A 24,154-nucleotide genomic window follows, 5' to 3' on the forward strand; every position below is an offset into this window, starting at 1 on the left:
TTCGTTTTTTGTAAGCACGCTCAGAAGCAATGCCATACGAATCAATTTAAGAAGAAATAAGACACGTCGCAAGCAAACGATTCAAATTACGCCCAAGAAATTATTCTTGTACCACGAATGTTGTAAAAGGACGAATTAAAACTAGGCATCAACATGACCCACTTTACAAGTTAGCCAACTCACGTTAAATTTGGTTTCCGGTTGTATCAATTCTGAAAGATAAATTCGATTTGTTATTTCTGTTCTGCAAGTTCTGTAGAAGTATGTTTGGCGTCGCGTTATCTACTTAACGATCACACTTACTCATATTTGAATAATGTTATGAAAATTATAGATAGGCATTAGTATTAAGCTTTCTTTTGTGCCGGTTACACTTCGTAATTTTTCAGTCACACCTTGTCTTTTTCTTAGTATTAATAGAAATATTCATTGAGGAATAGTTGGGGTTTGAAGGCACATGATATTATATTATATACCCCCGAGCATCGTCTCATAGTACTATGTAGTAAGACATTCGTATTTTCAGATTATGGAAATAATGGAGTATATGTATATGAGTACGATACTATTAACTATGTATTGGAATTTATACTCCTTCGTGAATAAAGAAAACACTGTTAATCATATTAGACGTCCATGATGACTGAAAGATGATCGAGTAGTTCTTTTAATGAATAAAGGCAAATTTATATCTAGCATTTCTCTCTGTCCATCACCAATTCCACATTCTGTTTATTTTTATGTATAATGTCAGTGTACAATAAGAAGCTAAAAGAGAAATAATGAAAACGAAGAAATATAATCGAAATAGTGTATTTAACATATTTCATAAGTATAATATTTAATTAGGATTACAAAAATATACGCTTCTTACATAACATTAAACATAGGTAAGTAAATTAAAATTTCACAATTCAAATTTAATCATATTTAAAATTGCATTAATATTTACAATAAATCTTACTATGAAGTGGAGAAATTGATACTTAAAATATTTAACTAAAATAAATCGATAAATTTCAATTTTAGGTATAATTTGAGCCATACACTTTTGAAAAGGACAATCAATATGTGGTAAGGTTTCATCAAATTTCCCAAAAGCACTTATTTTAAATAAACTGAACTTATTTTACTTAGTGCGAGCTTACGATAAATATTAAAATATGAGCCCTCATAATGCTTAAGGTAAATAATTATTGTCACGAATTTTATAATAGGCATATATTATCGTAACATTTATACAGTATGCAATATTTACGATAATTTTATATTTACAAATATTATGGGATTCATGGTTTGGTAACATTTGGTATACAAATCACCTTTTGAAAACTTAAAATGACAACTTGGAAAGCAAGGGAATTATAATAAATGTCTTGTCTTACATGAGTTTTAAATCTTGGTGATTGGAAGAGCTAAAGGAGAACTATTTTATATTTTATTTTTTACTGACGTTCATAAGAATTATCTATAATAAATGTTATTTTGTTTTTTCGACTCACTGTAAAGCATTAGAAACCAGTTATGTAAATAATGTAAAAGATTTACATCCGTTTTAGAGATATTATGTCATATGTAGAACTCATGAAGACCATAGACCGTAAGTGGCGGTAAAACGAAATATTTGTATGAAAAAACTTACAGCGCACCCTAGTTTAGTCTTCGTTTTTGAATTACTTAAAAATGACTTAATCCGGGAAAAATTAAAATTTGTATTGTATGGGAAGCGCGGCGCCTGGGTTTAAATTCAACTTTTAAGCATTAGATGGCCTACCAAACAAAATTTTATTAATTCTGTATTAAACTAAATTTTGAAAGTATGACTAAATTCAATATTTTACGGGCAAGTCCTGTATGGCAAACTTGCTTGACTAATATGAGACAAGAATCCTAATATGAAGTACCAAATTCGATTCTCATATAACTTGACTTTACTTAATTCTACTAAGAAGATCTATTTTGTGCTACTTGTGATTACCATCACATGTTATTTACAATTCTACTAATTGAAGCTTCATAGTTTTATTGAAGTCATAAGTAATTTTGAAGTCATTATTAGTCGTTCTAGAGAGTTCTAGAAGTGTTCTAGATTGTCTATAGTAAATAAGTTGGCACCTCTAGAATATTGTCATTGTATAGACAAATTGTCTTTCATGTCAAATTATTATTCGAATTGCATATAGTAGAGAAAAATTGAAGGATCCCAAAATTTTCTAGAGAGTTCTAAAAGATCGAGGAAGATTCACATGGAAGTATGAAGTGTTAAGAACATCTTACAGGTCACTAAAAGTCTTGGACCCCAGAAAATCTAGAAAGTTCCAGCGAGTTCTATAATATTTAGAAAGTAGCATCCCAGCCAGACAGGTCATCGGGTGGAGGCTCATCGGCGTCAGGTGGGTATTGGTCGAAGTTGTGTGTGTCAACTGCTGATTTAACGGTTGGCTTTATGGGTGGCTCAAGCGTGCGCATCGCTAGACCTTCCCAATTGAAACCGTCGAACCACCTGGAAATTATTACATTTGTCAGTATTGTATTATAGCCAATTATTATATATGGACGTGATCAAGGTATAAATAGAGGTTTTATTATATTAGGTTCTTTTTAATTAGTCGTCACGTTTTATTTAAAAAAACTTTCTTTAATTAAAAAAACACTTTGTTCTCACGTCAAGATTCAGACAGAGCCTTTGGTAGGTGCTGTGTTATGTATTATTCAAAAAAGCTACATGTTACAACGGGTCCATATAATTCTTATACCTACCTATTTAGTGCTCACACATCAACCAGTTATAATTTCTATTTGAATTTTTAATAGTTAATTTTGATTCCTTAGTATTAATATTATTGTAAGAGGTCGCTTCAGTCTTAACAACAACCAAATTAATTTTAAAGGTCAACCCTAATTTCAATATCATAATTTCACTTACTTGTGTTTCTGAATCTCTGTGATGCCGCCTCGCTGGTAGCCCAGTCTCTCGGCAGGGTTGTCCCTGCAGAGTTTCTTGATGAGGTTAGCTGCGTTGCGGGTGATGCATCTCGGGAACTCCACTGCATCAATACCCTTTAGGATCTTATTGTACGTCTTCATTGGATCGGCTCCAGTGAATGGCGGTGATCCAGTTAGAAGCTCGAACATTAAGACACCTGGAAACAGAAGTCGAAGCTTGAAAAAAAACGGCTATTTAGTCGTAAATTTAAAATATCTTTTGTGTAGAATATAATTTTCTTTGAATCTATTCCATATTGTAGCTCATAGTTAAACGTCTGAATTTGAATTTACTGCCAGTTCTCCAGTATAATCATAAAATATATCTACTTTATATATATATTATATGATAAATATCATTAAAACTATTTTTATTGTGTGCTTGTAAAGTGCGTGTAAACTGTACCTATAATATAATAAATAAGAACTTACTAAAGATAAATTAATAAACTAATATTATTTTTGCAAATAAAATCTTCGTCTTAATTAATATAAGTTAATTTAATTTAAAAACTTAACTTACCTAAAGACCAGTAGTCCGCGCTTATATCGTGACCTTTGTTCATGATGACTTCAGGGGCTACGTACTCTGGCGTACCACAGAATGTCCAAGTCTTGCGACTTGCCTGCAACTTCTTAGAGAACCCGAAGTCCACCAGCTTCACATAGCCTTTGGAGTCTAGGAGTAAATTCTCTGGCTTGAGATCCCTGGAAGAGATTTCATAGGTATCACACTTATGTTTTGGCTATATATATATATACCCATATACAAATTTACAAACACACACATTTTTAAAGTGACAAATCTCATAGAATGAATGAAGACAGACCAAATATTTTTAAGACAACTTTATTTCTAATATTCAGCAAATGTCTATTTGGTTTTAGGTTGAGGTTGCGAATATAAAACATTTACAACATATTATCTAATATTAAAATTATACCTGTAAATAATATTCCTAGAATGCAAGTAGTGGAACGCTTCAACGACGCAAGCTGTGTAGAATCTAGTAGTGGAATCGTCAAACTGACCTAAAAATATATTATTATCCTGAATTAATGTTAATGTGATATCATTAAAACTTTTAAATTATTTGCGTAAAATTTTGATGACCACCACGTAAATCCCCTTAAATCTACAAAAGTAAAGACACGTTTCCAATTCACTACCTCCTGTTACACACCAATAAGTCGAATAAGTTTAACCACATAAACAATAACCTGACAGCTTTTGAATTGATATTATAATAGACCTAAGATCTTCTATGTAAACCATTAAATAACTATGTTCTCTTACCTTTATCTCTCAAAATAGTCCACAACTCTCCTCCAAGGCAAGTCTCCATAAGCATATACAAGTATTTACGGTCCTTGAACGTCTTGTACAACTTTACTATGAATTCGCAGTTCATCTCCGACATTATCTCTTTCTCTGACATGATGTGCTGTTGCTGTCTCGTTTCAACGATCTGGGCTTTCTTCATCTGCTTCAGGGCGAAGGAACGGCTCGAGTCTGCTTGGATTTGTACCAGCTCGACGCGACCAAAACCTCCGATACCCAATGTGGCGATGATACGTAGGTCTGATAAGCGGAGATTGGCGAATTCTTCGTTGAGCCTGGAATTTTGTACAATTATGATAAGGAAATGTAAAATTAGGCTTATATATTATTTAATATTTTTTATAACTATTTACTATCGCTGGCGTAATACGCATTGATTTAGTTTATATAAAGAAAAGTAATCTGTCTTTACCGGCAACTTTTAGCCAACTTTTTCATAGATAAAGTGGATATATCAAACGTAAATACGACATGAATGTAATTCAATCAATAGCTTTTAACTATAGGGCCAACATTTTAGCTGGTAATTTGAGTGTACAAATTGTGAATACCAAACACTTTCATAATGATATTAGTACAAAATTGACACTTTAACATGATAATTCTCAAGACAAAAACGCGAGAATTATAATTGTTATGGCTCTTGTAAAAACCATATTGTTTGTCACATAGGAAAGTTAACAACCTCCGTACTTCCACTTATACTAATCTTGCTCTAGGTTTAGTGAAAGTAATAGCATAAATAAGAATAACTTGTTTTGTGGAATTTAAGACTTGACGTTATAGAAATACAGTAACATGCGAACTAAAATTTCGCTTACGTCATTAATGATTAATAAATATTAAAAGCTTTCCACTGGCAGTTTCTTTACTGTTTACTTAACTTCTATTACAAAAGTTAGAGACGAAAACTCGTTAAATTATACTAAGATATTATCAATGTAACATTTAGTTTTAATTAGTTCATTAATATTACAAAAATATTCTTAGGCGTATTCCCAGGTAATGTTTTATGTCCACATATCTTAATGAGACAAAATCATTAAGAAATATCGTTATCTAAAAACGGTATTTTAAAATACTCACCACAATTATATCCACGGTAGCGTCAACAGAACAGAATGGATTACAATAAGTCTCAAATAGCAATAAGATAAGGTATACAATAGCATTGAGACATTCCAAGATTTCGACGAAACCATTGTTATACGTACAAGTGTTTAGTCACACTTTTTGTGAACTTGACATAGGATGTGTACGGGTTTATTGTGAAAAAATAATTAGTTATGGTTATATGTATCTTTTAAAAAAAGACTTTCTGCTACCACTACCTCAATAAGGTAGCAGAATATAATCATTTAATTATTGTTACCTTTTTAATATTCTTTGTATTATTTTAATAATTATAACACGTGTACGTAAAATATTTTTAATTTATCCTGTAAATATTTTAGCTTAAAAGGTCACCTCTGTCGGTCGTCGCCTTCGTCTTTGTACTTGGTGCGAATTTCGTCCAATGTGGAAATCAGCTGATTGAATGTCTCTCGATCAATGACAAGACAGGTGGTGCCCTCTGGCGAGTCGCAGACAATGTTGGCCGTTCGTAGATCGTCTCTGTGAAGTAATTTGTCGATAATGCAATTATATTTTCTATAAAAGAATGTTGTTGCAACCAACTATATGTATTTCTCAAGGGATTGGTCCCTTGATGTTTTAAGTATCTTAACATTAACGTTTAATATCGTACGACAAATCTCAACCCAGGAGTCGTGAGTGGATACATATTTTTTATATTTCTAAAAAAAAATTCTAAGTAATATATGTAGAAAGACATCAGGTATTAGATAAATGAATGAAACAGACGCAAAAATGTGTCTTTGTACAGAACCGTATTTCCGACCTCAGATGACCTTATTCCATGTTTCTTTGTTTGCCAAAAAATCACAATGTAATCAATTAAATATCAAAGATAAAATGTTGTGGTATTGCGAAATCTCTTTGTTTAACTTACATAAATTTATTAACATTAGATAAGAACTCGCATACATATATATTTCTATAACACCTCTACATAGGCGGTAAAACTAGCAAAATGACGTCATACAAAAATGAATAATAACACTTACCCTTGCAATGCCTTTTCACCGAAGAAATCGCCCTTGGTAAGAGTTCTAATGAATTTTTCATCATTGCTATTTGGCTGTTTCTGCGTTACCTTGACCTGGAATAAAAAACGTACACATTACTATAGACGTTACGCAATAAGGCTTTACTTAAAAATAGAATCTCAGCAAGGTCTTGTCCGGCGGAAGTGGCCCTAATTCTAAATTTGAAATTAGATACGGCTATTTTAAAATAATAAAAAAAGGTTCAAATTTATTTAAAATACAGATACTGAGATATATGAATCAACGTTATAAAACAAACGCAACTAAGCGAATTTGTTCCTTTAAAATGTTAACTGTATATAGTTTAGTTTTCCTGAAATCTCGAAGATTGTTTAAGTTACTGTCTAAAAATATTAGCTTAGGATTGGATAAAAATAAAACTGATTCGTTGTATAAATATAGAATAAATTATAACATCCACTTTAAGTAAACAACTGTGCTGTGGTTCCCGTAATCACTGTGTTTATTTTCATGGTTGTGTTGAAAAAATATTGTAAACATTTATTTATTCATCATCATACAGATATATCGTCTATCTAGTTAAATTGATTGTAAACTTATTGCCTTACAAAATGTTTAAAAGTATACCGTATTTTTTTGATTTTTACGTAAATAAAATATGTGCGACAACATGGCGATAAATCAGTGACGCAAAGTAGCTTTAAAAGTTCAATAAAATTGTATAAAGTAAAACAAATTGAGCAACCAAATTAAATCATAGTGCTCAGTGGATCGTAGATAATAAATGGAAAGTGGAGTTTCCGCGGTTGACATTTTCCGATGAATTGAAAAGTTAAAGCATTGCGAAACGGTTTTAAAAAGTTTGATTAATTTGTTTGAGTTATATTATACATTTATTTTGTATTAGCAATTTTGACGTTAATTTTACGTTTTAAGATATTGAGGGTAGAGCTTACATTTGAACTTAGCATATGCACTTTGCTTGTTTCCTAATGATGACTTGAAGGCGAAATTAGTAAAAGTGAGATATAGTAAGGTTAAGGTTTTACTTGAATGATTAAATTGATATTAAAATCAGAAACGCTTAGCGATTAGTCTAATAATTATTAATCATTTATAGAGATGTTGAAATCAGAATATATTAATTTTCTTACATCGTAATTGCTGTGAAATTGGGACGTATAAAACGTTAGACGTCAGACCTTGTACGAGTTTTTGCTACGTTTTTAAAAGAAATGAGCGAATACTACTCATAATTTGTTAGGAATTATCAAACAGTTCTCTAATGCCACCTTACTGGCGTAATAGATGTCTTGATGTTTTCAGTTTACGTAATAATGGCCTCTTTCGTAAGATTCCGGTTCATCAAGTATAACAGGAACACTCCATATAAGCCGACATCCGTATGAGATAAAAACGAAAGAGTTACCGGGGTTGTCAAAGTAATGGTTTCGTCTGGATCGAAGTAAATCTTTAAATCTTCTAACCCGCATCGTATATGTTACTTTATATACAGGTTCAATAGGTATTCTACCATAAATTTTTAAAATAGAATATCAATATTAAAAACAAAGTTTATCTAAAATCTAGACGACAAATGATAAAAAAAGAATCGGAAAATTTAAACCATACGTAATAATTAATATAATGTTAAGTCCATGTCCCAAACGTATTTTAGAAAATGTTTTTTTATGTATAAGCAATATTTACAGCCGTTAACAGCTCTCGATTACGCGCGAAATCACTGTTTACTTTCGTTTTTCAAACGATAATTCGTACTTTTTCATTTTTATTACACATATTTAATGCTTTAGAAATCTTTGCAGTTTGCAGTGGCAAAAAGATTACTTACACTTGATGGCCGAACTCAACGAAGACAAACTCAAAAGATTTTTGTTATTGGAAATAAAACCCAGGACCCGAGACTTAATATGATGAGACGGAATTTTATGTTCATCAAGTAAATAATATAAAATGGAATTCAATTATACAATAATTTATTAACATTGTCGGACAATTATCATGCATCGGCTAAAGTATTCGTGAATTTTGTTGACATAAAATAAATCGACCAAATAAAGATGCATCGGAATAACTTTCATAGCGCATAGCTTCATAGCTCCATAACATCATAACACTATGTTTTTTGTTAATTTTTTATTAAATTTATTTGCACCATTGAGCTGCATCCAAGGCCTGCCTGATAACAGTATTGCTTGTCAAGAAGAATTCATCAATATCTCAGCGTCGTCATAGATAAACATTAATTTATGTAATGCTTTCGAACTCAGAAAGAAAGAAATCACGTTATTTTAGCTTCAATAACAAATGTTCATGTTATTTTAGAAAGGAATTCATAGCAAATATTGTTCACTGTATTACTCGGTGAATCAGTGCAAGAAGATTTTACTGTGTCTGCGCACAGTTGCATGTAAGTGAAACCTTTTTCTAGCATTTCTAAGCCAGTTTACTGGACTAGCACTAAAAACGTATCACGACGCGATTTCTCGGTAAGTTTCCAAAGATGTTTTATTCAAAATCTACTTTTGTTTCTGATGCTAAAGGGTAATTAATTATTCAGATATTATGTTTAAACCAAATTCTCATATTGACTTTGGTTTAAACAGCAAAAAGTAGATTATCTCGAGTATTGCGTACAATGACCTTGAATACAAAGGCCTTACAGCCTCTGCATCATTTTATTTTAGTCACACGTCACTATCACTATTCAAGAGCAGTACTTGTGTGACCGAACATTGCTATTCTCTTTGATTTATTGCAGTTCATTATGTATTTATCCTATTGTTTGAATTTGGAATTCTCTTTGTACGTTGCTTAGATAAAACTGACACGTTAAAGGTACGAAGTTCACACATGTATGATTTGTTACTCTGTGAGTTCATCCGCGTATATTAGGAGAAAAGTGCATTATTGCTTAAATATTAAAGTGTTTTCTAATGTACATTTTTATAAGCTTCTTATCCTCCATAGCCATCTACATATAGCCTCACCTAATTCTCCACAGAGACAAAAACTTAAAAGCTTGACCAGGGATTAGAACTAAAATTCGCCTCGGTCAGAATCTTGCGCAGAAAATATCGACTCAGTTAAATGCCAAGGTGAACGGCTTATACAATCACCCGTACCCAGAAAAGTTTAATACAATTCTTTACACGGATATAATTCACTTTCATTGGCAACCTTGTGTTGCTTATTTATATATATGTCAGTTATTTATTCAAAGTTAACAGGGGTAAAAACTTGATATATTTTATGATAACATTGACTTAGGATTTTTAGCTTTGTTCATTTGTCTATAAAAAATTTAAGCTTGGGTTCTAGAACATTAATCAAACTAAAATCTCGGTTCAAGAGCAACTATTTTTTCTGTAAGATTATTATATTTATGGATGTTAAGCAATGAGATTATAATCTTGAAATTAGCGATTGATGCATTATTGTTAAAAAGGGATAAACTGTTCATTTGTAGTTTAGTCAAGTCCAAAGCAAGCCACAATCAATGACGAGTAACTGATTATAATGAATACTATTCTGAATATTAGTTAAGTTAAATTTATATAATTAATTACCTATCTAATTTGTTTTACTTTTCTTTTTTTAATTTTTTAATATTTTTATTATTACTTTGTAGGTTATAAAAATTGTAAATTCTTTATATTTGATTATGTTTATTCACATGAATAAATAGAGAAAAATTATTATCTATGTCGATAATTAATATTGAATGTTAGCCTTATGTAGTACCGTACGACAGAAAACTTTCTTTATTATTAAAAGATTCGTGAATACATGCGATTTTTTAAGATCATGAATGTGACTTCACAAATTTCTTTAACACACTTAAATCTAACAAATTTCACAGCTGATGTGAAAAAAAAACCAAATAGGCTACTACGGCATTTACAAGATTCATAAATAAATAAAATTAAAGGAATTATTCTCGTACAGTTCGTTTAGACAAATTGTATAAGAAAAGTACAAAACTATACGGCATTAGGGCATACGACTTCATTAATATTTAATATTTATAAAATTGGTTTTAAAATAACATAGTTTATAAACGTTTTCGAACCGGATGCTATACATCCGGTTCGAAAATCATAATTAGTTGTCGATATTAAATAAAAACATAAAAAGTTGGAAGCCAGGTGTTGGAACAGATTCACATCCGCATTTATATTAGTCTAACTGAATATTGGTACTCATTTAGGAACATATAAAAATATTTCAGTAAAGATTAAAAAAAAACTCATAGTAACCGCTACTCATAAAGAGAAAAACTTTAAAATATAAAACCTGAGATAATATAAAGATGTATAAAGTACTGTATATCATATTTATAGGTCAAAGTTCTAGGTAATCTATGTATAAGCGAAGCAGAGGCTTGTCACTAATATTTACAGAGCATTAAGGTGTGTTTATAGTCACGAACTGTCTTGAAAGTCACTCCGCGGAACGAAAGTGAAAATGTTAGTATACGCTTGAGAATATCTTTGAGTAAAATAAAATGGTTAATGGAAATCGTGGTTTACGATTCCATCCCGAGACTTGATATTTTATTTGAATAAATAATATGGTCAGTATAAATGGTTTGATTTAGTTACAGTCCGTATTTATTGAATTAATGCTACGTTACATAAATCCATTAAAAGCAAATTACGGAGTGTACTATATTCAAAACGACAACAGTTTCTAAGTCTCAGTTTATAACACGAACGTATAATGTAAATCATAATCAAAATTGATCGCCGATTGTAAACTGTGTAGGGCAACACAACATATGTAATCAATATTATATAAGTATCTTTGTAAGCTTTTAAATTGTATAAACACGTGAAGAATCGTGATCGTGACAAAACTATCGGAATTTCTACAGACAGTGGCGAAACAAAAACGTTAATAGATATTTAATGACCAAATGACTCCATTACATTGCAATCTTTTGTATTTAAAGTTGATTCGATATGGAGTGCTATTGTGTTAGGTATTAGAAGTACATTTGTATTTATTGGAATGATAGCTTCAATATATAAGAATATCGCTATAGACTATATATAATAGTTATAGTCTTTTATATTTTTATAACTTCTAGAAAATTAATTTAACTTACTTGTCCCTTGGATATAATGAAGAAGGTATCTCCTCTAGCGCCCTGTCGTATGATGTAATCCCCGTTTTGGTAGTGTGTTTCTTCAAGCACGTCAGATATTTTAATAAGCGTGTCCTCGGGAAGATTTTTGAAGATTGGAACACTGAAAAAATAATACTTGAATTAGACAATATGCAATAGCAAACGGATGTAAATTTATTGTTCTAGTTTGCCGCCAATTTACAAATATACTGTTAGTCAATTGTCAAACTGAGTCTTGTCAGTGTGTTGACTAAAACAGCATATACATATACAGAATGATGGTATAAATTAATAATGCGTATAATAAGCTTATAAACACTAAATAATATCGAAAAATTTAAACAAAAGTATAGATAAACATAAACAAAAATTGAAACTGTTTACTTTGGCGTGTCTATAAAAATGTATTTACCTAAAGTATGTCTTTGCTAATCGTTCACCCAGTTCTTAATGCATACAAACATTGCTCAACTAGACATTTCTTTGTCATTTAACACCAGAAAAAGAGGTAAAATATGCAATTGGATATTGCATTGCAGATTGCCACCTAATATTCCAGTCATGCATGCTATATGTTGCAATTTTGTTTGAAAGTCAAACAAATTATTAGTACGCAATTTACGAACATAATTTTATAAAGAGAAAGGATACGAGATACCTACGTATATATATATTGATTTGTTACAGACGTATTATTTATGGAGCAGAAATGGGTCTTAGCCTGTGAAAGGCAAAGGATTTACGCTTTTGAAATGTGGTGTGGATGGTTAGAATACTGTAGGCCACTAAATCCTTATCAACTAGTATATTGCGACAACTCATCGTTTCGTACTTTGGTCACACAATAATCTTGATTGCCAACACCAAAGGCAAATTATACACTGTTGTAAAAGAAGCGCAGGGCCGTAAGTGGTGGAGGAAAATTATTTGCGCCAGATCTTACTATACAGCTGATACTTACTCAGATATGAGTTACCGACCCAAAGAGAGAGACACAGTCGTATTTAAAGTAGAAAAATGCTTGATTAGTTATGACTCGGGATCGATCAAAGAGATAAGATCTTCATGACTCCTCAAGATCCACCATTTCAGTGAGACTTAGTTAATAAAGTTATTTTAATAACTAAATTGCTTACAATTTAAAATCTTTTGTAAAAATCTAAGTACTGGTAGCCCAGTTAACACCAATTTCAACTACATATTATATATATATATATATATATATATATATATATATAAATGGCGCTAAATGTACCAATGTGCAAACCCGGCGATCAAACCTACGACTCCAGGGTAGGTTGAATCCCCTAGGCCAAAACTGCTCCAAACTTACATATAACCATTGTTAAAATTATATTGAACACGTGAGATTGTTTCTCACTAACTAAAAGTCTTAACTAAAAGTAAAGTAGTAAAGTACTAAAGTAGATAAACGTTCGGAAAATTCAAATAGTGAAACTTTGTTCAGTATAAAAATATTATTATAATGTGAACGGATTTCACGGTCACATATGAAAGTATAATGTCAAGGTTATTCGAGTCAATATTTGTTGCTTTTGTTTCCATACTACTATTACCTACTTGATGGATTATAAAGTCAAGGATTTTTAAGTTTAAATTAAATGGCAATGTATTAAATAAATCAAACACTTTCAATAAAGAACACATTATGTCTGCTAATCAAAAACCGGTAAATGATAACGTCAGTCAGTCAGTTTAAGAATTTTTAAACATAATTATTTTTACATTAAGTTGTCAAAACGACAGATTTTTAACTTTCAGCCTAAATATGCAAGTCAAATTAAAAACACTAAAATAGTACAAACATATTTTTGTTCAATACATCTTAATTCATCTGTATCGGAAAAGAGAGGTTATTGTGATTTAATTAATAAATGCAACCTAACAATACGAAATCTAACGCCCAACTCTAATTTAGATTTATTTTATATTCACTATTCGCCGGCGTGTCCCAATATTGGTATTACGTGATACTAAAACTCAAAATAATCGGGGTTCGTATCTTCATTTACGATCTCATTAAAGCTTTCAGGTTTTGGCGGACGACCGTCTTGTCTGCCTAAGGCGACCGTAATTTTTATTATTCCAATGTTAAAACATGTATTATTAAGTTGTTAGTTATAAATAAGTGGCTCAATAAATCTACGTCACTATAACGACTTAAAAAACATTTCAAACAACTATAATATGTTTTGTTCTAATTAATATCGTGTCAATATGTCTTTTATGGACGATGCAATATGTACTAATAAAATACTTACTTATTTGCTACCCTTCTTAGTTCCCAAATATGACGAAAGAGTTTCAATATAACAAAAAGACCTTAAACCGACTGTTCTCTATCCACATACTCTAAGATTTATTTTCAAAATACAAAAAAAGATCGTTAAATTTAGGTTATCTTTCATTAAATACACAATAGGACTTGAATAATTACTTTATATTTCTTATAAGGAGTCATTTATTAAGTGATATTAAATCTCTCGTGGTAAGTCAAGCGTAGCTTTCCAAGACGATGAATAAAAATAAAATTAATACTTTCAATGCTTGAATGAAGCTCTGATAAAAATGATTACCATCCTATAAACTCTTAAAAATAAAATAAAATTATTGTATTATAGCATTATTAATATATTGAAATCTAGTTGTCTTACTCTGCGTATCAAACAAGTGATTAATAGATGGATTTTACGAAATTTGCAAGCTTTGACTTTAGTGGTTAAGTCTAAAACTCCTTACTTGTTTTGGGAGCCAGGACCTACTGAAGGTAGCGCCACTGCATTCGAGTTCAGCAATAATTTAGAAGGACGACTAACTTTATTTGACTAACTATATTTTATCAAACCAATTGTTAAAAATTCCTCGAAAAATTAACAATGCCTATGAAAAAAATACACAGTTTAAGAAGGAACCGAAATACATATTTAGATTTTTACAACTTTACCACTCATCGTTTCGCTTTTTTATTATCTACTTATATTTTTATTCTCTTCTGAGAAAAGCTTTTCATTTTATGATCTTGTTGGTACTTTGGCGTGTTGCCATATCGATGTTGTTTCATAAACAAGTTTATTTTTCTAATATATTTTCCAAGTGCAACAATGCGGTGTCAACGATTTACAAAGACCATTGTGTTTCTAGTGTTGTAAACAAGGAAAGTTGTTTAGCCTATGGTTTATTATAATTATTTTATTGTCATACCGGATATGACGATAATATCTGCACAGAATAAGGATGCATACATTTTCCCATATCACACATGTCATAATTAGATTCTAAGTCTAGATTATATTTTTATAACAATTATTTTATTTTAATTTAAATAACATGTCAACAAATATAAGAAAACTTATTTCATGGTACGTATTAATAAATCAAGTTTCCGATATAGGCGGACTTAATAAACATACAGGAGATATTGATAATTTATTTTATTTTTTATTAAATATTTTTTTTATTTAATTCATGTTATAGGAGATATATTTATAACATAATTAGGTTAGAATAAATTCAGTTAACCATAAAATTATCAATAAATCATTATTAAGGCAATTAGAGTCGTAGTTTTCTTGTCTTCCACGGCTTCTAATCTTACAAAAGTGATAGCAAATTGAACAGCTCGCTTTAGATTATTTAAATAAACATGGCCCTCAAAATGTTCCTAGTGGAACACCTTATCACATTGTACACATAGAATTGATTATTCTTAAGCAAATATTTGCCCGAATAAATTTGTTAACAAGGTCTTCCTAAACACGCCATCTAGGCCATGTTATGGGATTGTTTTACAATTATTTTTGAAATCGCTAAAATTACGCCATAGATCTAAACGCTTATTTAATCAATAAACAAAGCGATTCTAGATTAAGTTTTATACGATATTTAAAGATTTATTCTCTAAAGAAATGTTTCCCTGTGCTATCATTAGCTCTTTTGTACCAAGTATTTCTGTTTGGACGCGAACATAGTCACGCGGACACGTTGCCCGATACAAGGAAATCCTAAGCTTATCCTTAATTTGAATGCGGATCGGCCAGTGAAAGGTTATATTTAAACGTCACGAGGCAACGTGAAAAAGTATTTCGCAAAGTATCGCACGAGGCTTGGGCAACGACTGTGACAGGTTTCAACAATGCCTTTGTTTTAACTTCAATTCTTACAAAAACTCGAAATGGTGTCCGATCGCTTACATGAATACAAACAATTTTCAATTACATTGCGTTATTTGTTTGGTTTCGTCGAAACAAGTAATTGTGAGGTGTGTTTGAGATGTCTCACTAAAGTTGTGATTTTATTGTTCACTTCAATTTAAGACATAAACATATTAAGAAATCTTACGGATGGATTAATGTTTGCATAGAATGTGTATTAATGATTAAGGGTACGTTGTGTTGAATCTTCATTATTAGATATATTCGATTTTATTTAATACTTTTTTTTATATTTGGATTTAGTAAATTATTCAAATGTAATTTTCTTTAACGATTTTTTTACGCCACGGTAAGTACGTATAAGATAACCTTTTGTTAATCTTATCGAGTATGTCTATTTAAAGTTAGCAATGATAGTCTAGTTGCCTAACACGCACCCAATTTCAATGTAGTTATTTTAACGCAGATGTCGTGAAACGCACGAATGATGAACGCATTTATCGCAGTAACCAATGGTTTGAATAAAAAAGTTATTTTTATTATGGTAAGTCCATTTATGAAGGCAAGATCAAATTAATGCAATTTATATTTAGTCATTGTAACAAACACAAATTAAACAATATCAATATGTTGAAGGCTATGGAATGAGCGTGAGCATCTACGCTTCCAGTTACATACCGCAAAGACCCTGGAATGTTATAGTATGCGAATCATGACATGTAATGGTATCAACTATACAAATTTATTATATGTTGTATAGAGAAGAAGTTTAATATTTGTTATAAAAAAGTGTTTTTTTTCTGAACTGGACTGGATGTAGTTTATAATCTCGCCTTTTATATAGACATGTAACGAATTGAATATATTTAAAAATACTAAAACTTGAAGTAAAATTATGACTTTCCTACTATATAAACAATTTCGCCCGAATACAAATGTAACGCTGTATTTTATTATGTATAATTGAATTCCTCTAAGTGAATAGAGTATATTCTGTGATGATTGTACCTTAACCTTACTTATTATAACTGTCATTAATAGACAAGAGAAACCTAAAAACAGTATTTTACCGGCTGCTTCTGATTCTGCATTTTACTCGTAAATGTGTTACAAAGATCTGATTCGGTAACTTGATACGCAGGAATAAGTGCACTTTCTAGAACTTCACGTGCATTTTAAGTATCCGATTTCATAATGTGACAAATTTCCTTACATAAACATCCCTTATATGACTGTACATTATTTAGACACCTTTGCATTTGAATTTAGAACGGGGAGGGGTCAAATCTATTCCGAATTTGCTGGTCGAACGCGCTGATCTTAGAAACAACTGATTAGGATTAAAGTATTATGTCGGAAACTTATATTTTAAAGGCTACGAGAGGTAAGTTTTTCTTTAAATAAATTAAATAACAGTAATTGTATATTATTAACGCCGGTCGGTCATTAAATACTTACATTCAACATACATCATACTTACATTCATCATTCCCGCCATGTCACACGCGTTCATCTATTTCTGATTTATCTCCGTTCTTAATACTGTAATATTACGTGCGCCGATCCAAATGATGCAAGCCTATTAGTTATGGACATATTGCGGCTACTCGAAGGACAGATCATAACCGGATACAGTTGCATGTCAAACTGTGTCAGTACCGGATTTTCAATTTCCTTACAATTTATTAATTACTTTACTGATAAAATATTAAACAAATTACTTAGTTATAACTTTTGAAATATTCTTTATATTATTGAAGACTGCGTTCTGTCGCGAACGCGTTGAGAGAGATTAAGGTAAGAAACGTTAAGGTTTAAAATTTAATATTTACGTAAATTAACGGAATTATAACAATTATTTTTAAAACGGTCTTGCCAAATATAATACCCACGCAAGCGCAGTGCGCTCTGTAGTTAAATTATGAATAGAGTTAGAAAGCAGTTACCTTAACTTAATTCTTAGTAAAAAACTCAAATAATCCTAATCACTATCTGATCAAGTGTAAGACAGCATATATTTACATACTATTTAGGTTTTTAACATTTTCGCTACTAGATTGACTCCTTTCTTTAATTTTGTAATACCTACTATAAATACTGTTATAATTCATTAAAAATATTGACACGGTCATTGACAATTTGATTGTTCATTTGTGGTTGTTAATTTTACGTTCCCTTTTTCAAATAATAAATAATTGACTTTTTGGTATGCGCCATCGTAAACACAGTGAAGCCGTACATCACCAATGTCTTTAGTAAACAATGTATTCATTATTTTATAGGCATTTTTTATAATAAACTGCTTAAAGTAAAAGATTTCAAAATCTTAGAACACCTGAAGTGCTTCACCTGCTTGGGTGGTGTATAAATGGCTTCCTAAACATAAAAACCGTGGTTTTAAGTTCATTGAACAGATATCAAATATCAATTCTTAACTTGAAGCATAATAAATCTTATACGATTATTTGCTGTGACTCACATTAATGGATATTAATATCGAATGTCAAAGACCGCTCCTGAAGACTCGATAGAGAAGATTCATAATATTTCTAATATCATTTGACATTTCTTAATGTTTTTTATACATAACAGGGAGCAAAAGAGCAATAGGCATACATGGGGGGCATGATCCAAGTGTTAATGCCGCTCATGGTCATGCCAAAGGCCCGCAATTCCGTTGCCGGTCTTTTAAGAATTTGCACGATCTTTTAAAAAATGACTCGAAATTGTAAATAATTTTATTTATTTATTTATTTATCGTATAAATGATCTTAATATAAAGGAAGTTGGTGTGGTGGAAACACAAACTGTACACAGTTTTTCTGTCCACCAGGACGTCGAACTTATTTAAATAATTAAGGTATATACTAAGGCCAGTGACATATATATACAACATTATAACCATTAAAACTTTCTTAAAACGTCATAAACCAATTGATATTATATTTTTCAATGGATTATTTAAAAAAAATCTTATTAAATTAAAGGATTTTTATGCATTATGCACTTCATAATGCTTCTAAAATGTAACTAGAAAATGTGAAATGACTCTCATTCAGAAAGTCTCAAAATACCTAGTAAATAAAGAGTGATTACCATAACATATCTATTACCACATTATAACTAAAATGTTAATTTTTTTTATTGCTATTATGGCAGTAAATTCTTCAGTAGTTAAAATAAATTTGTGAGTGTAAAAAGGCGTTACTGTGCGAATTGCAACTACTGTTAGCAAATTACAATGTGTACCAGAGCCTTTTATTTTTAAGTTTTTGTATAAGGGTGATAATGGTAACCACGAATACATTGTGGGTTGAAAGCCACAGAATAGTAATGCATTTCTATAAATGGGGTCATAACCTCCTAAAGCTCAACAAAACGTCATCGTACGAGTTAATACAAAAAAATCTCACAATTAAGGAACTCTTTAAATCATAATTTCATTTCATTTTTGTATTATTGGTCGTTTTTGCAAGCTATGGGCAAAGTCCGGAATGTTAGAATAAATGTTTTCTATAAATAAATAGTCACAGACTATTGATAAATGAAAATAATTAGTTGCATTAGACTTAATTGGTCATAAACGCAATTTTTTTTATTTCATTATAAGATGATGCTCGATATCCATATGAAGCTTTGTTTTTATTTAGGTTACCTAGTTACGATTTGTAATCAATTTGTTTAATTACTGTAGGTAATTAACTTGATTTTATCTATACTAGAAAATATACTATTATACTTTTATTATCCTATTATACTAGAAAATCATGAAAATCTTGATTTATGATATGTATTGGTTTAAATTTATTTGTACCAAAATTTTCATGCTGTTTAATAAAATTAATAGTATTTTTTGATAATACCAAAATAGATTAACCATGCTCTTAATTAACATAAAGCAATTGAAAGTATGTAGCACGTTTGGGGTGACTGGCCTCCCGAATGTAAACAAGCTCTCATTAAAAAGAGAATTGTGGAAACTCTGCTCTAAAAATACTTCGGAGCCATTTATATAACGGATATTTATAATTATTTATGACAAACTATTGTACAACTCTATGTGTATATAGGAATCATATTTTGAAAGATGACTATATTTGTGTTTCAATGTGTGTTTCATTATTGGCTATAATTTTAAACAATGGTTACATAATTTAAATTGGAGAAATACAAATGAAACAATTCATGTGAAATAAATTCTGTAGTAGTAGACAACTATGACTCTACAAAGTGTTCGTAGAAATGCATACCATAACTATATATCACTCACAGAAATCCTTGTGTAAGTCTTGAGTGCAAAAATGAACTCTGACTCTGACTGAATAATATATTTAATTCATTTAGTAATATGACACAGAAGTCGTATGATTTAAAACTTTTAAAGCACTTTGGTATCGGTTTTCTAAGGCATTTTGAGTGTTACTGTAGGTTACTCGAGTAATGCGTCCTCGAGTTTTCAAAACAAAAATAACTTTTTAATTCGCGTTAGAAGTGCATTATTGTTGTGTTTAAACAAACTCAGCTTTATAATAGCATAATATTTCCGATATGATTATTTATAGGACGTAAACGAAAATTATCTCTCGGAATTTCGTTCCTATTAAAAAAAATTGAAAAGTTGGTTATTTGAAAATAACTTATAAAAAGACAATTAATATTGTCTGTCAGTTCGATAAAATATATATTTCTTTTAAGTTTTGATTTTTTTTAATTTTACATACATCTTGCGTTGAAATTAGTCGTATAGTATATTTACTACTACTAGGTGAAATTAATGTTTGCGTAGCCGTGTATATAAGTTTAATATTAACATACCTTTTAAGGAAGTCCGTATATTCGGCTTGTCGGATGAGTCCAGTCCTCATCATAATAGTTTGGAAACATTGACGTTCGATTGCCCAAAGCCTGCAATCCGTAGCTGCCTTTATGGTGGCCGTTCTTTTGCAGTTGTAGAGTATGGCCAGTTCACCAAATACCTTTCCAGGCGCCATTGTACTAAGGTACTTGTTCTCCCTTGAAACCTCCACTCTGCCCTCTGGAATAACAAAATAAACGCTTATTATAAACATAATCTATATGTTTTTATAACAGAAATTATAGTAGATCTGTCTAATAAAATATAATAATCCTCGGATTGCACCTGTTTATTTAATAACCTTAATTTCATAGACACATGTCATCCATTTTTGTACGAGTGTTAGATGCGCACATAGAAAACCTATTGGTACACAGCCGGGGTTCGAACCTACAACCTCAGTGATGAGTAACACGCTGATACTGCTAGGTTAATTAGAGTTATTTTATTATCTTTCTATTCTCTATTAATATTTTATTAGTACAATACGTACTTAGTAACCCAATCATGAATATATAGTTTTCGATGTCTTTAAAAATAATTATACCATGGTTGTAATCCGAGCCGATTTGGACGCAAATTTGAACTATGAAAACTTTCATATAAAAACTTGAAGTATGTTTAGCAGATTTTTATTTATTGTGTGTGGTGACATATAATATAAACATGTCTATATTTCTCCTCTAAACTATTGAAAGGTAAAACCGATCTTGTAATACAAAATTATTTCTAATAGTATTAATAATTTTAATCTCAGATACAATGCGAATAAGCTAGTTTATATTGTATTAAACTTAATACATATGTTTACAAAGTAATAATAAAGATAAATCGAAAATTAAAACACATTTAAAGTTTGGTCCCTGTGCCAGAGTACCTTTAACGCTGGCAGCATTTCATTGCTATATTGCGTTAATTATTCATTGAGCGAGGAAAGCACCCGCCATTACTCATTGTATTATAAGTTAGAAATATAATACTCAAAGTGATTAAGTTATAACAAATCCTGCTACTGAATATCATTCACGCCGCTAGCTAAACGGTGCTGTTTAGTAAAGAGGCTGTTGATTGAACTTCTTAAGCTAATTGGCTCGACAAATCAATCATATTACAGGTATTATAATGACCAAAATGCACAACTGTTAAATTTCAAGTTCATCGTACCTACGAGATGTTATCGATTTAAAATCTGCGAAACCGGATGTTTTGAATGGCGACTAGTTTGACATTGGTCTACCCCACCTGTTACATATTACATACTTTGCATCGTTATACACTAATGCCAATTGAAATCATAATTCTTATACAAGTTTTATGTAAAGCATTTTCGGTTAAGGCCATAGTAGGTTTTCGTGTAGTAGCTGACTCGTCAGGTATCGTCAATTCGAAATGTCGATCGCATTCAAAATATATTTTATTCTAGTTTCTAACATACAAACCTTGCAATAAGTAAATCAATTTACGGTTTTAAATTAAAATACACATATATCTCTTTTCAACACAACGTCAACAGAAAAGTTGAGTTAAGAGTGCACTTCGAGTATGTTTCTGAATAAACAAAATTAACATTTGTTCACACATCATTCTTGGCTTTCTGTATATAAACATATCAAAATAATTCAACTGACTCATCGCATATTACTTATAAACAAATATTACACAATATATCTTTTAGTTTATAGTTGTATCGTTTAGTAGAAATTGCACATCAATAAAAATTCGCCTACCTCAACATAAACGCTTTGTTTGACAATGGAAAGTTACCAAGATATGTTCCAACGCCAAATATTAAAAGGCTGCAGGCTACCGTGGGACACGCTCTCATACATAAAAAATATCTTTATGTTATAAGCACGAGGATATCATGTTAAATATGAGTTATAGAAATCCTAATCTAACCAATTGGTTAAAATCCTAACAACCATTGCATGTTATTCGATAATCTACAATGCTTATTAAAAGTAATTATAATAATGATTTTTTATTACCCACATCTCATTGGGCAACTGACCTTACTTTGATCCTCAATAATTTACGATAATAGTATTGTAAATATCTAGATAATAGCTAATAAATGATAATTTATCTAGAACAGATTATTTAATGAAAAATTTATTTTATTGGCTCCTGAACTCTCTGTGTCAGAACTTCATATCATGCTATGCTATGCCATAATATATTTTGATACATTATTATATAGGTAAACGACAAATCGTTTAGTTTGTGACACTGACCGAAACTAGTTAGATTTTAACTATAAAATTAATTATCTACCATTAGAGGTGATAGACGACTCTTAGTAAAAGTGTCAGTAAAAGTGGTTTGTTAGGGCCAATATTAAAACAAAACCGTTTGAAGAATGTGTTCTCAACTTACGGACGGCATCGATGATTATACCATATATTAAGTACATTTGTTTTCAAATCTAGAATAATTTTGACAATTATCACGCGACTTGTCGACGATTTGAAATTAAACTACTAACACTTAGACGTAAGAGAGCAGACTCCTACATGGTTTATGGAACAATCATATTGACTGCCTATAATTATCTAAAATCTTAAAAACTTAAACCCACTTAGAGAACTCGTCATACTGAGTTGTTTCATATTTTGGTACAACTACGATCAAAACAATATTCTTACACGTATTGTACATATATATAATCAAGAGCATGCGAGCCTCGACACATTACACATTCCCACACAGTCGACCTCAACAAATAAACTATTAGTACATTGTTTTTGTTAGTACATAATGTTTTTCGTAATCAATTTTTCCCATTTTAATTTAAAAGAAATACTTTTTCTATAGTTGTAAGGTCGGTGCATGTTGGCGTGGCGATAACCAAATGAGTTTGGAATATTGGAGCATATTATGCATTGTTTCATCTTAATACGCGGTCGATAAACGGATTTATCAATCAGTGGCAAAACGGGTTGTACCATACAACGGAACTGATTAGGTAGAATATGACACTTTCAAAACATACTGGTTTCCTTTAAATGTTCAAGGTTTCTATGACTCATAATTACGTGCAGACAACGATTGCAAAATTGCCTGTTTCCAAATGTCCTTATAAATGCCAAACTGGTTTGTGTATAATTGATTACAAACGTATTATTAACATCGATATTATTTGCAAATAAAAACAACAGTTAATACGATAATTATAGACTGTTATTAATTTATAGATTACGATGAAGTGTTTGTACACACGTAAACAAAATAATCGTTTAAAAGTCTCATCATGTTCGACTTTTAAAATTTCGAAGGCTTTCATTTAGGACTTTGAGTTTTTTGCTTATAATAGTTTGCCATCAAATATGCTTATGAATAGTTACTATGTGCTATGACATTCGACTACTATTAAATTGTTCTACAAATATAAAAGGCCAGCAACGCACTTGCGAGCCTTCTGGCAATGAGAATGTCCATGGGTGGTGGTGGTATCACTTAACATCAGATAAGCCTCCTGCCCGTTTTCCTTCTATTTTTTTTTCTTTTATACGATAAATA

General features: G+C 30.7%; 1 protein-coding gene across 4 annotated transcripts in view; it reads right to left on the bottom strand.

Moving 5' to 3' along the window:
• Positions 1–834: 834 nt before the first annotated feature.
• Positions 835–24,154, bottom strand: part of LOC123713838 (cGMP-dependent protein kinase, isozyme 2 forms cD4/T1/T3A/T3B) — a 90,229-nt gene continuing 66,909 nt past the window's right edge. For 2 of the 4 annotated variants that reach the window (XM_045667722.1, XM_045667723.1), the window contains exons 4-12: positions 20,596–20,815; positions 11,588–11,729; positions 6,454–6,548; positions 5,795–5,941; positions 4,283–4,602; positions 3,930–4,017; positions 3,509–3,693; positions 2,927–3,143; positions 841–2,503 (exon numbers count right to left, since the gene is read on the bottom strand). In XM_045667722.1, coding sequence (XP_045523678.1) covers positions 2,338–2,503; positions 2,927–3,143; positions 3,509–3,693; positions 3,930–4,017; positions 4,283–4,602; positions 5,795–5,941; positions 6,454–6,548; positions 11,588–11,729; positions 20,596–20,815 — 1,580 coding nt within the window. In that variant the 3' untranslated portion in view covers positions 841–2,337. Of the gene's footprint in view, positions 2,504–2,926; positions 3,144–3,508; positions 3,694–3,929; positions 4,018–4,282; positions 4,603–5,794; positions 5,942–6,453; positions 6,549–11,587; positions 11,730–20,595; positions 20,816–24,154 lie in introns of all 4 variants that reach the window. The other 2 variants (XM_045667721.1, XM_045667724.1) reach the window with 2 other exon arrangements.

Source organism: Pieris brassicae, chromosome 8 (assembly GCF_905147105.1).
Source record: "Pieris brassicae chromosome 8, ilPieBrab1.1, whole genome shotgun sequence".
Lineage (NCBI taxonomy): Eukaryota > Metazoa > Arthropoda > Insecta > Lepidoptera > Pieridae > Pieris > Pieris brassicae.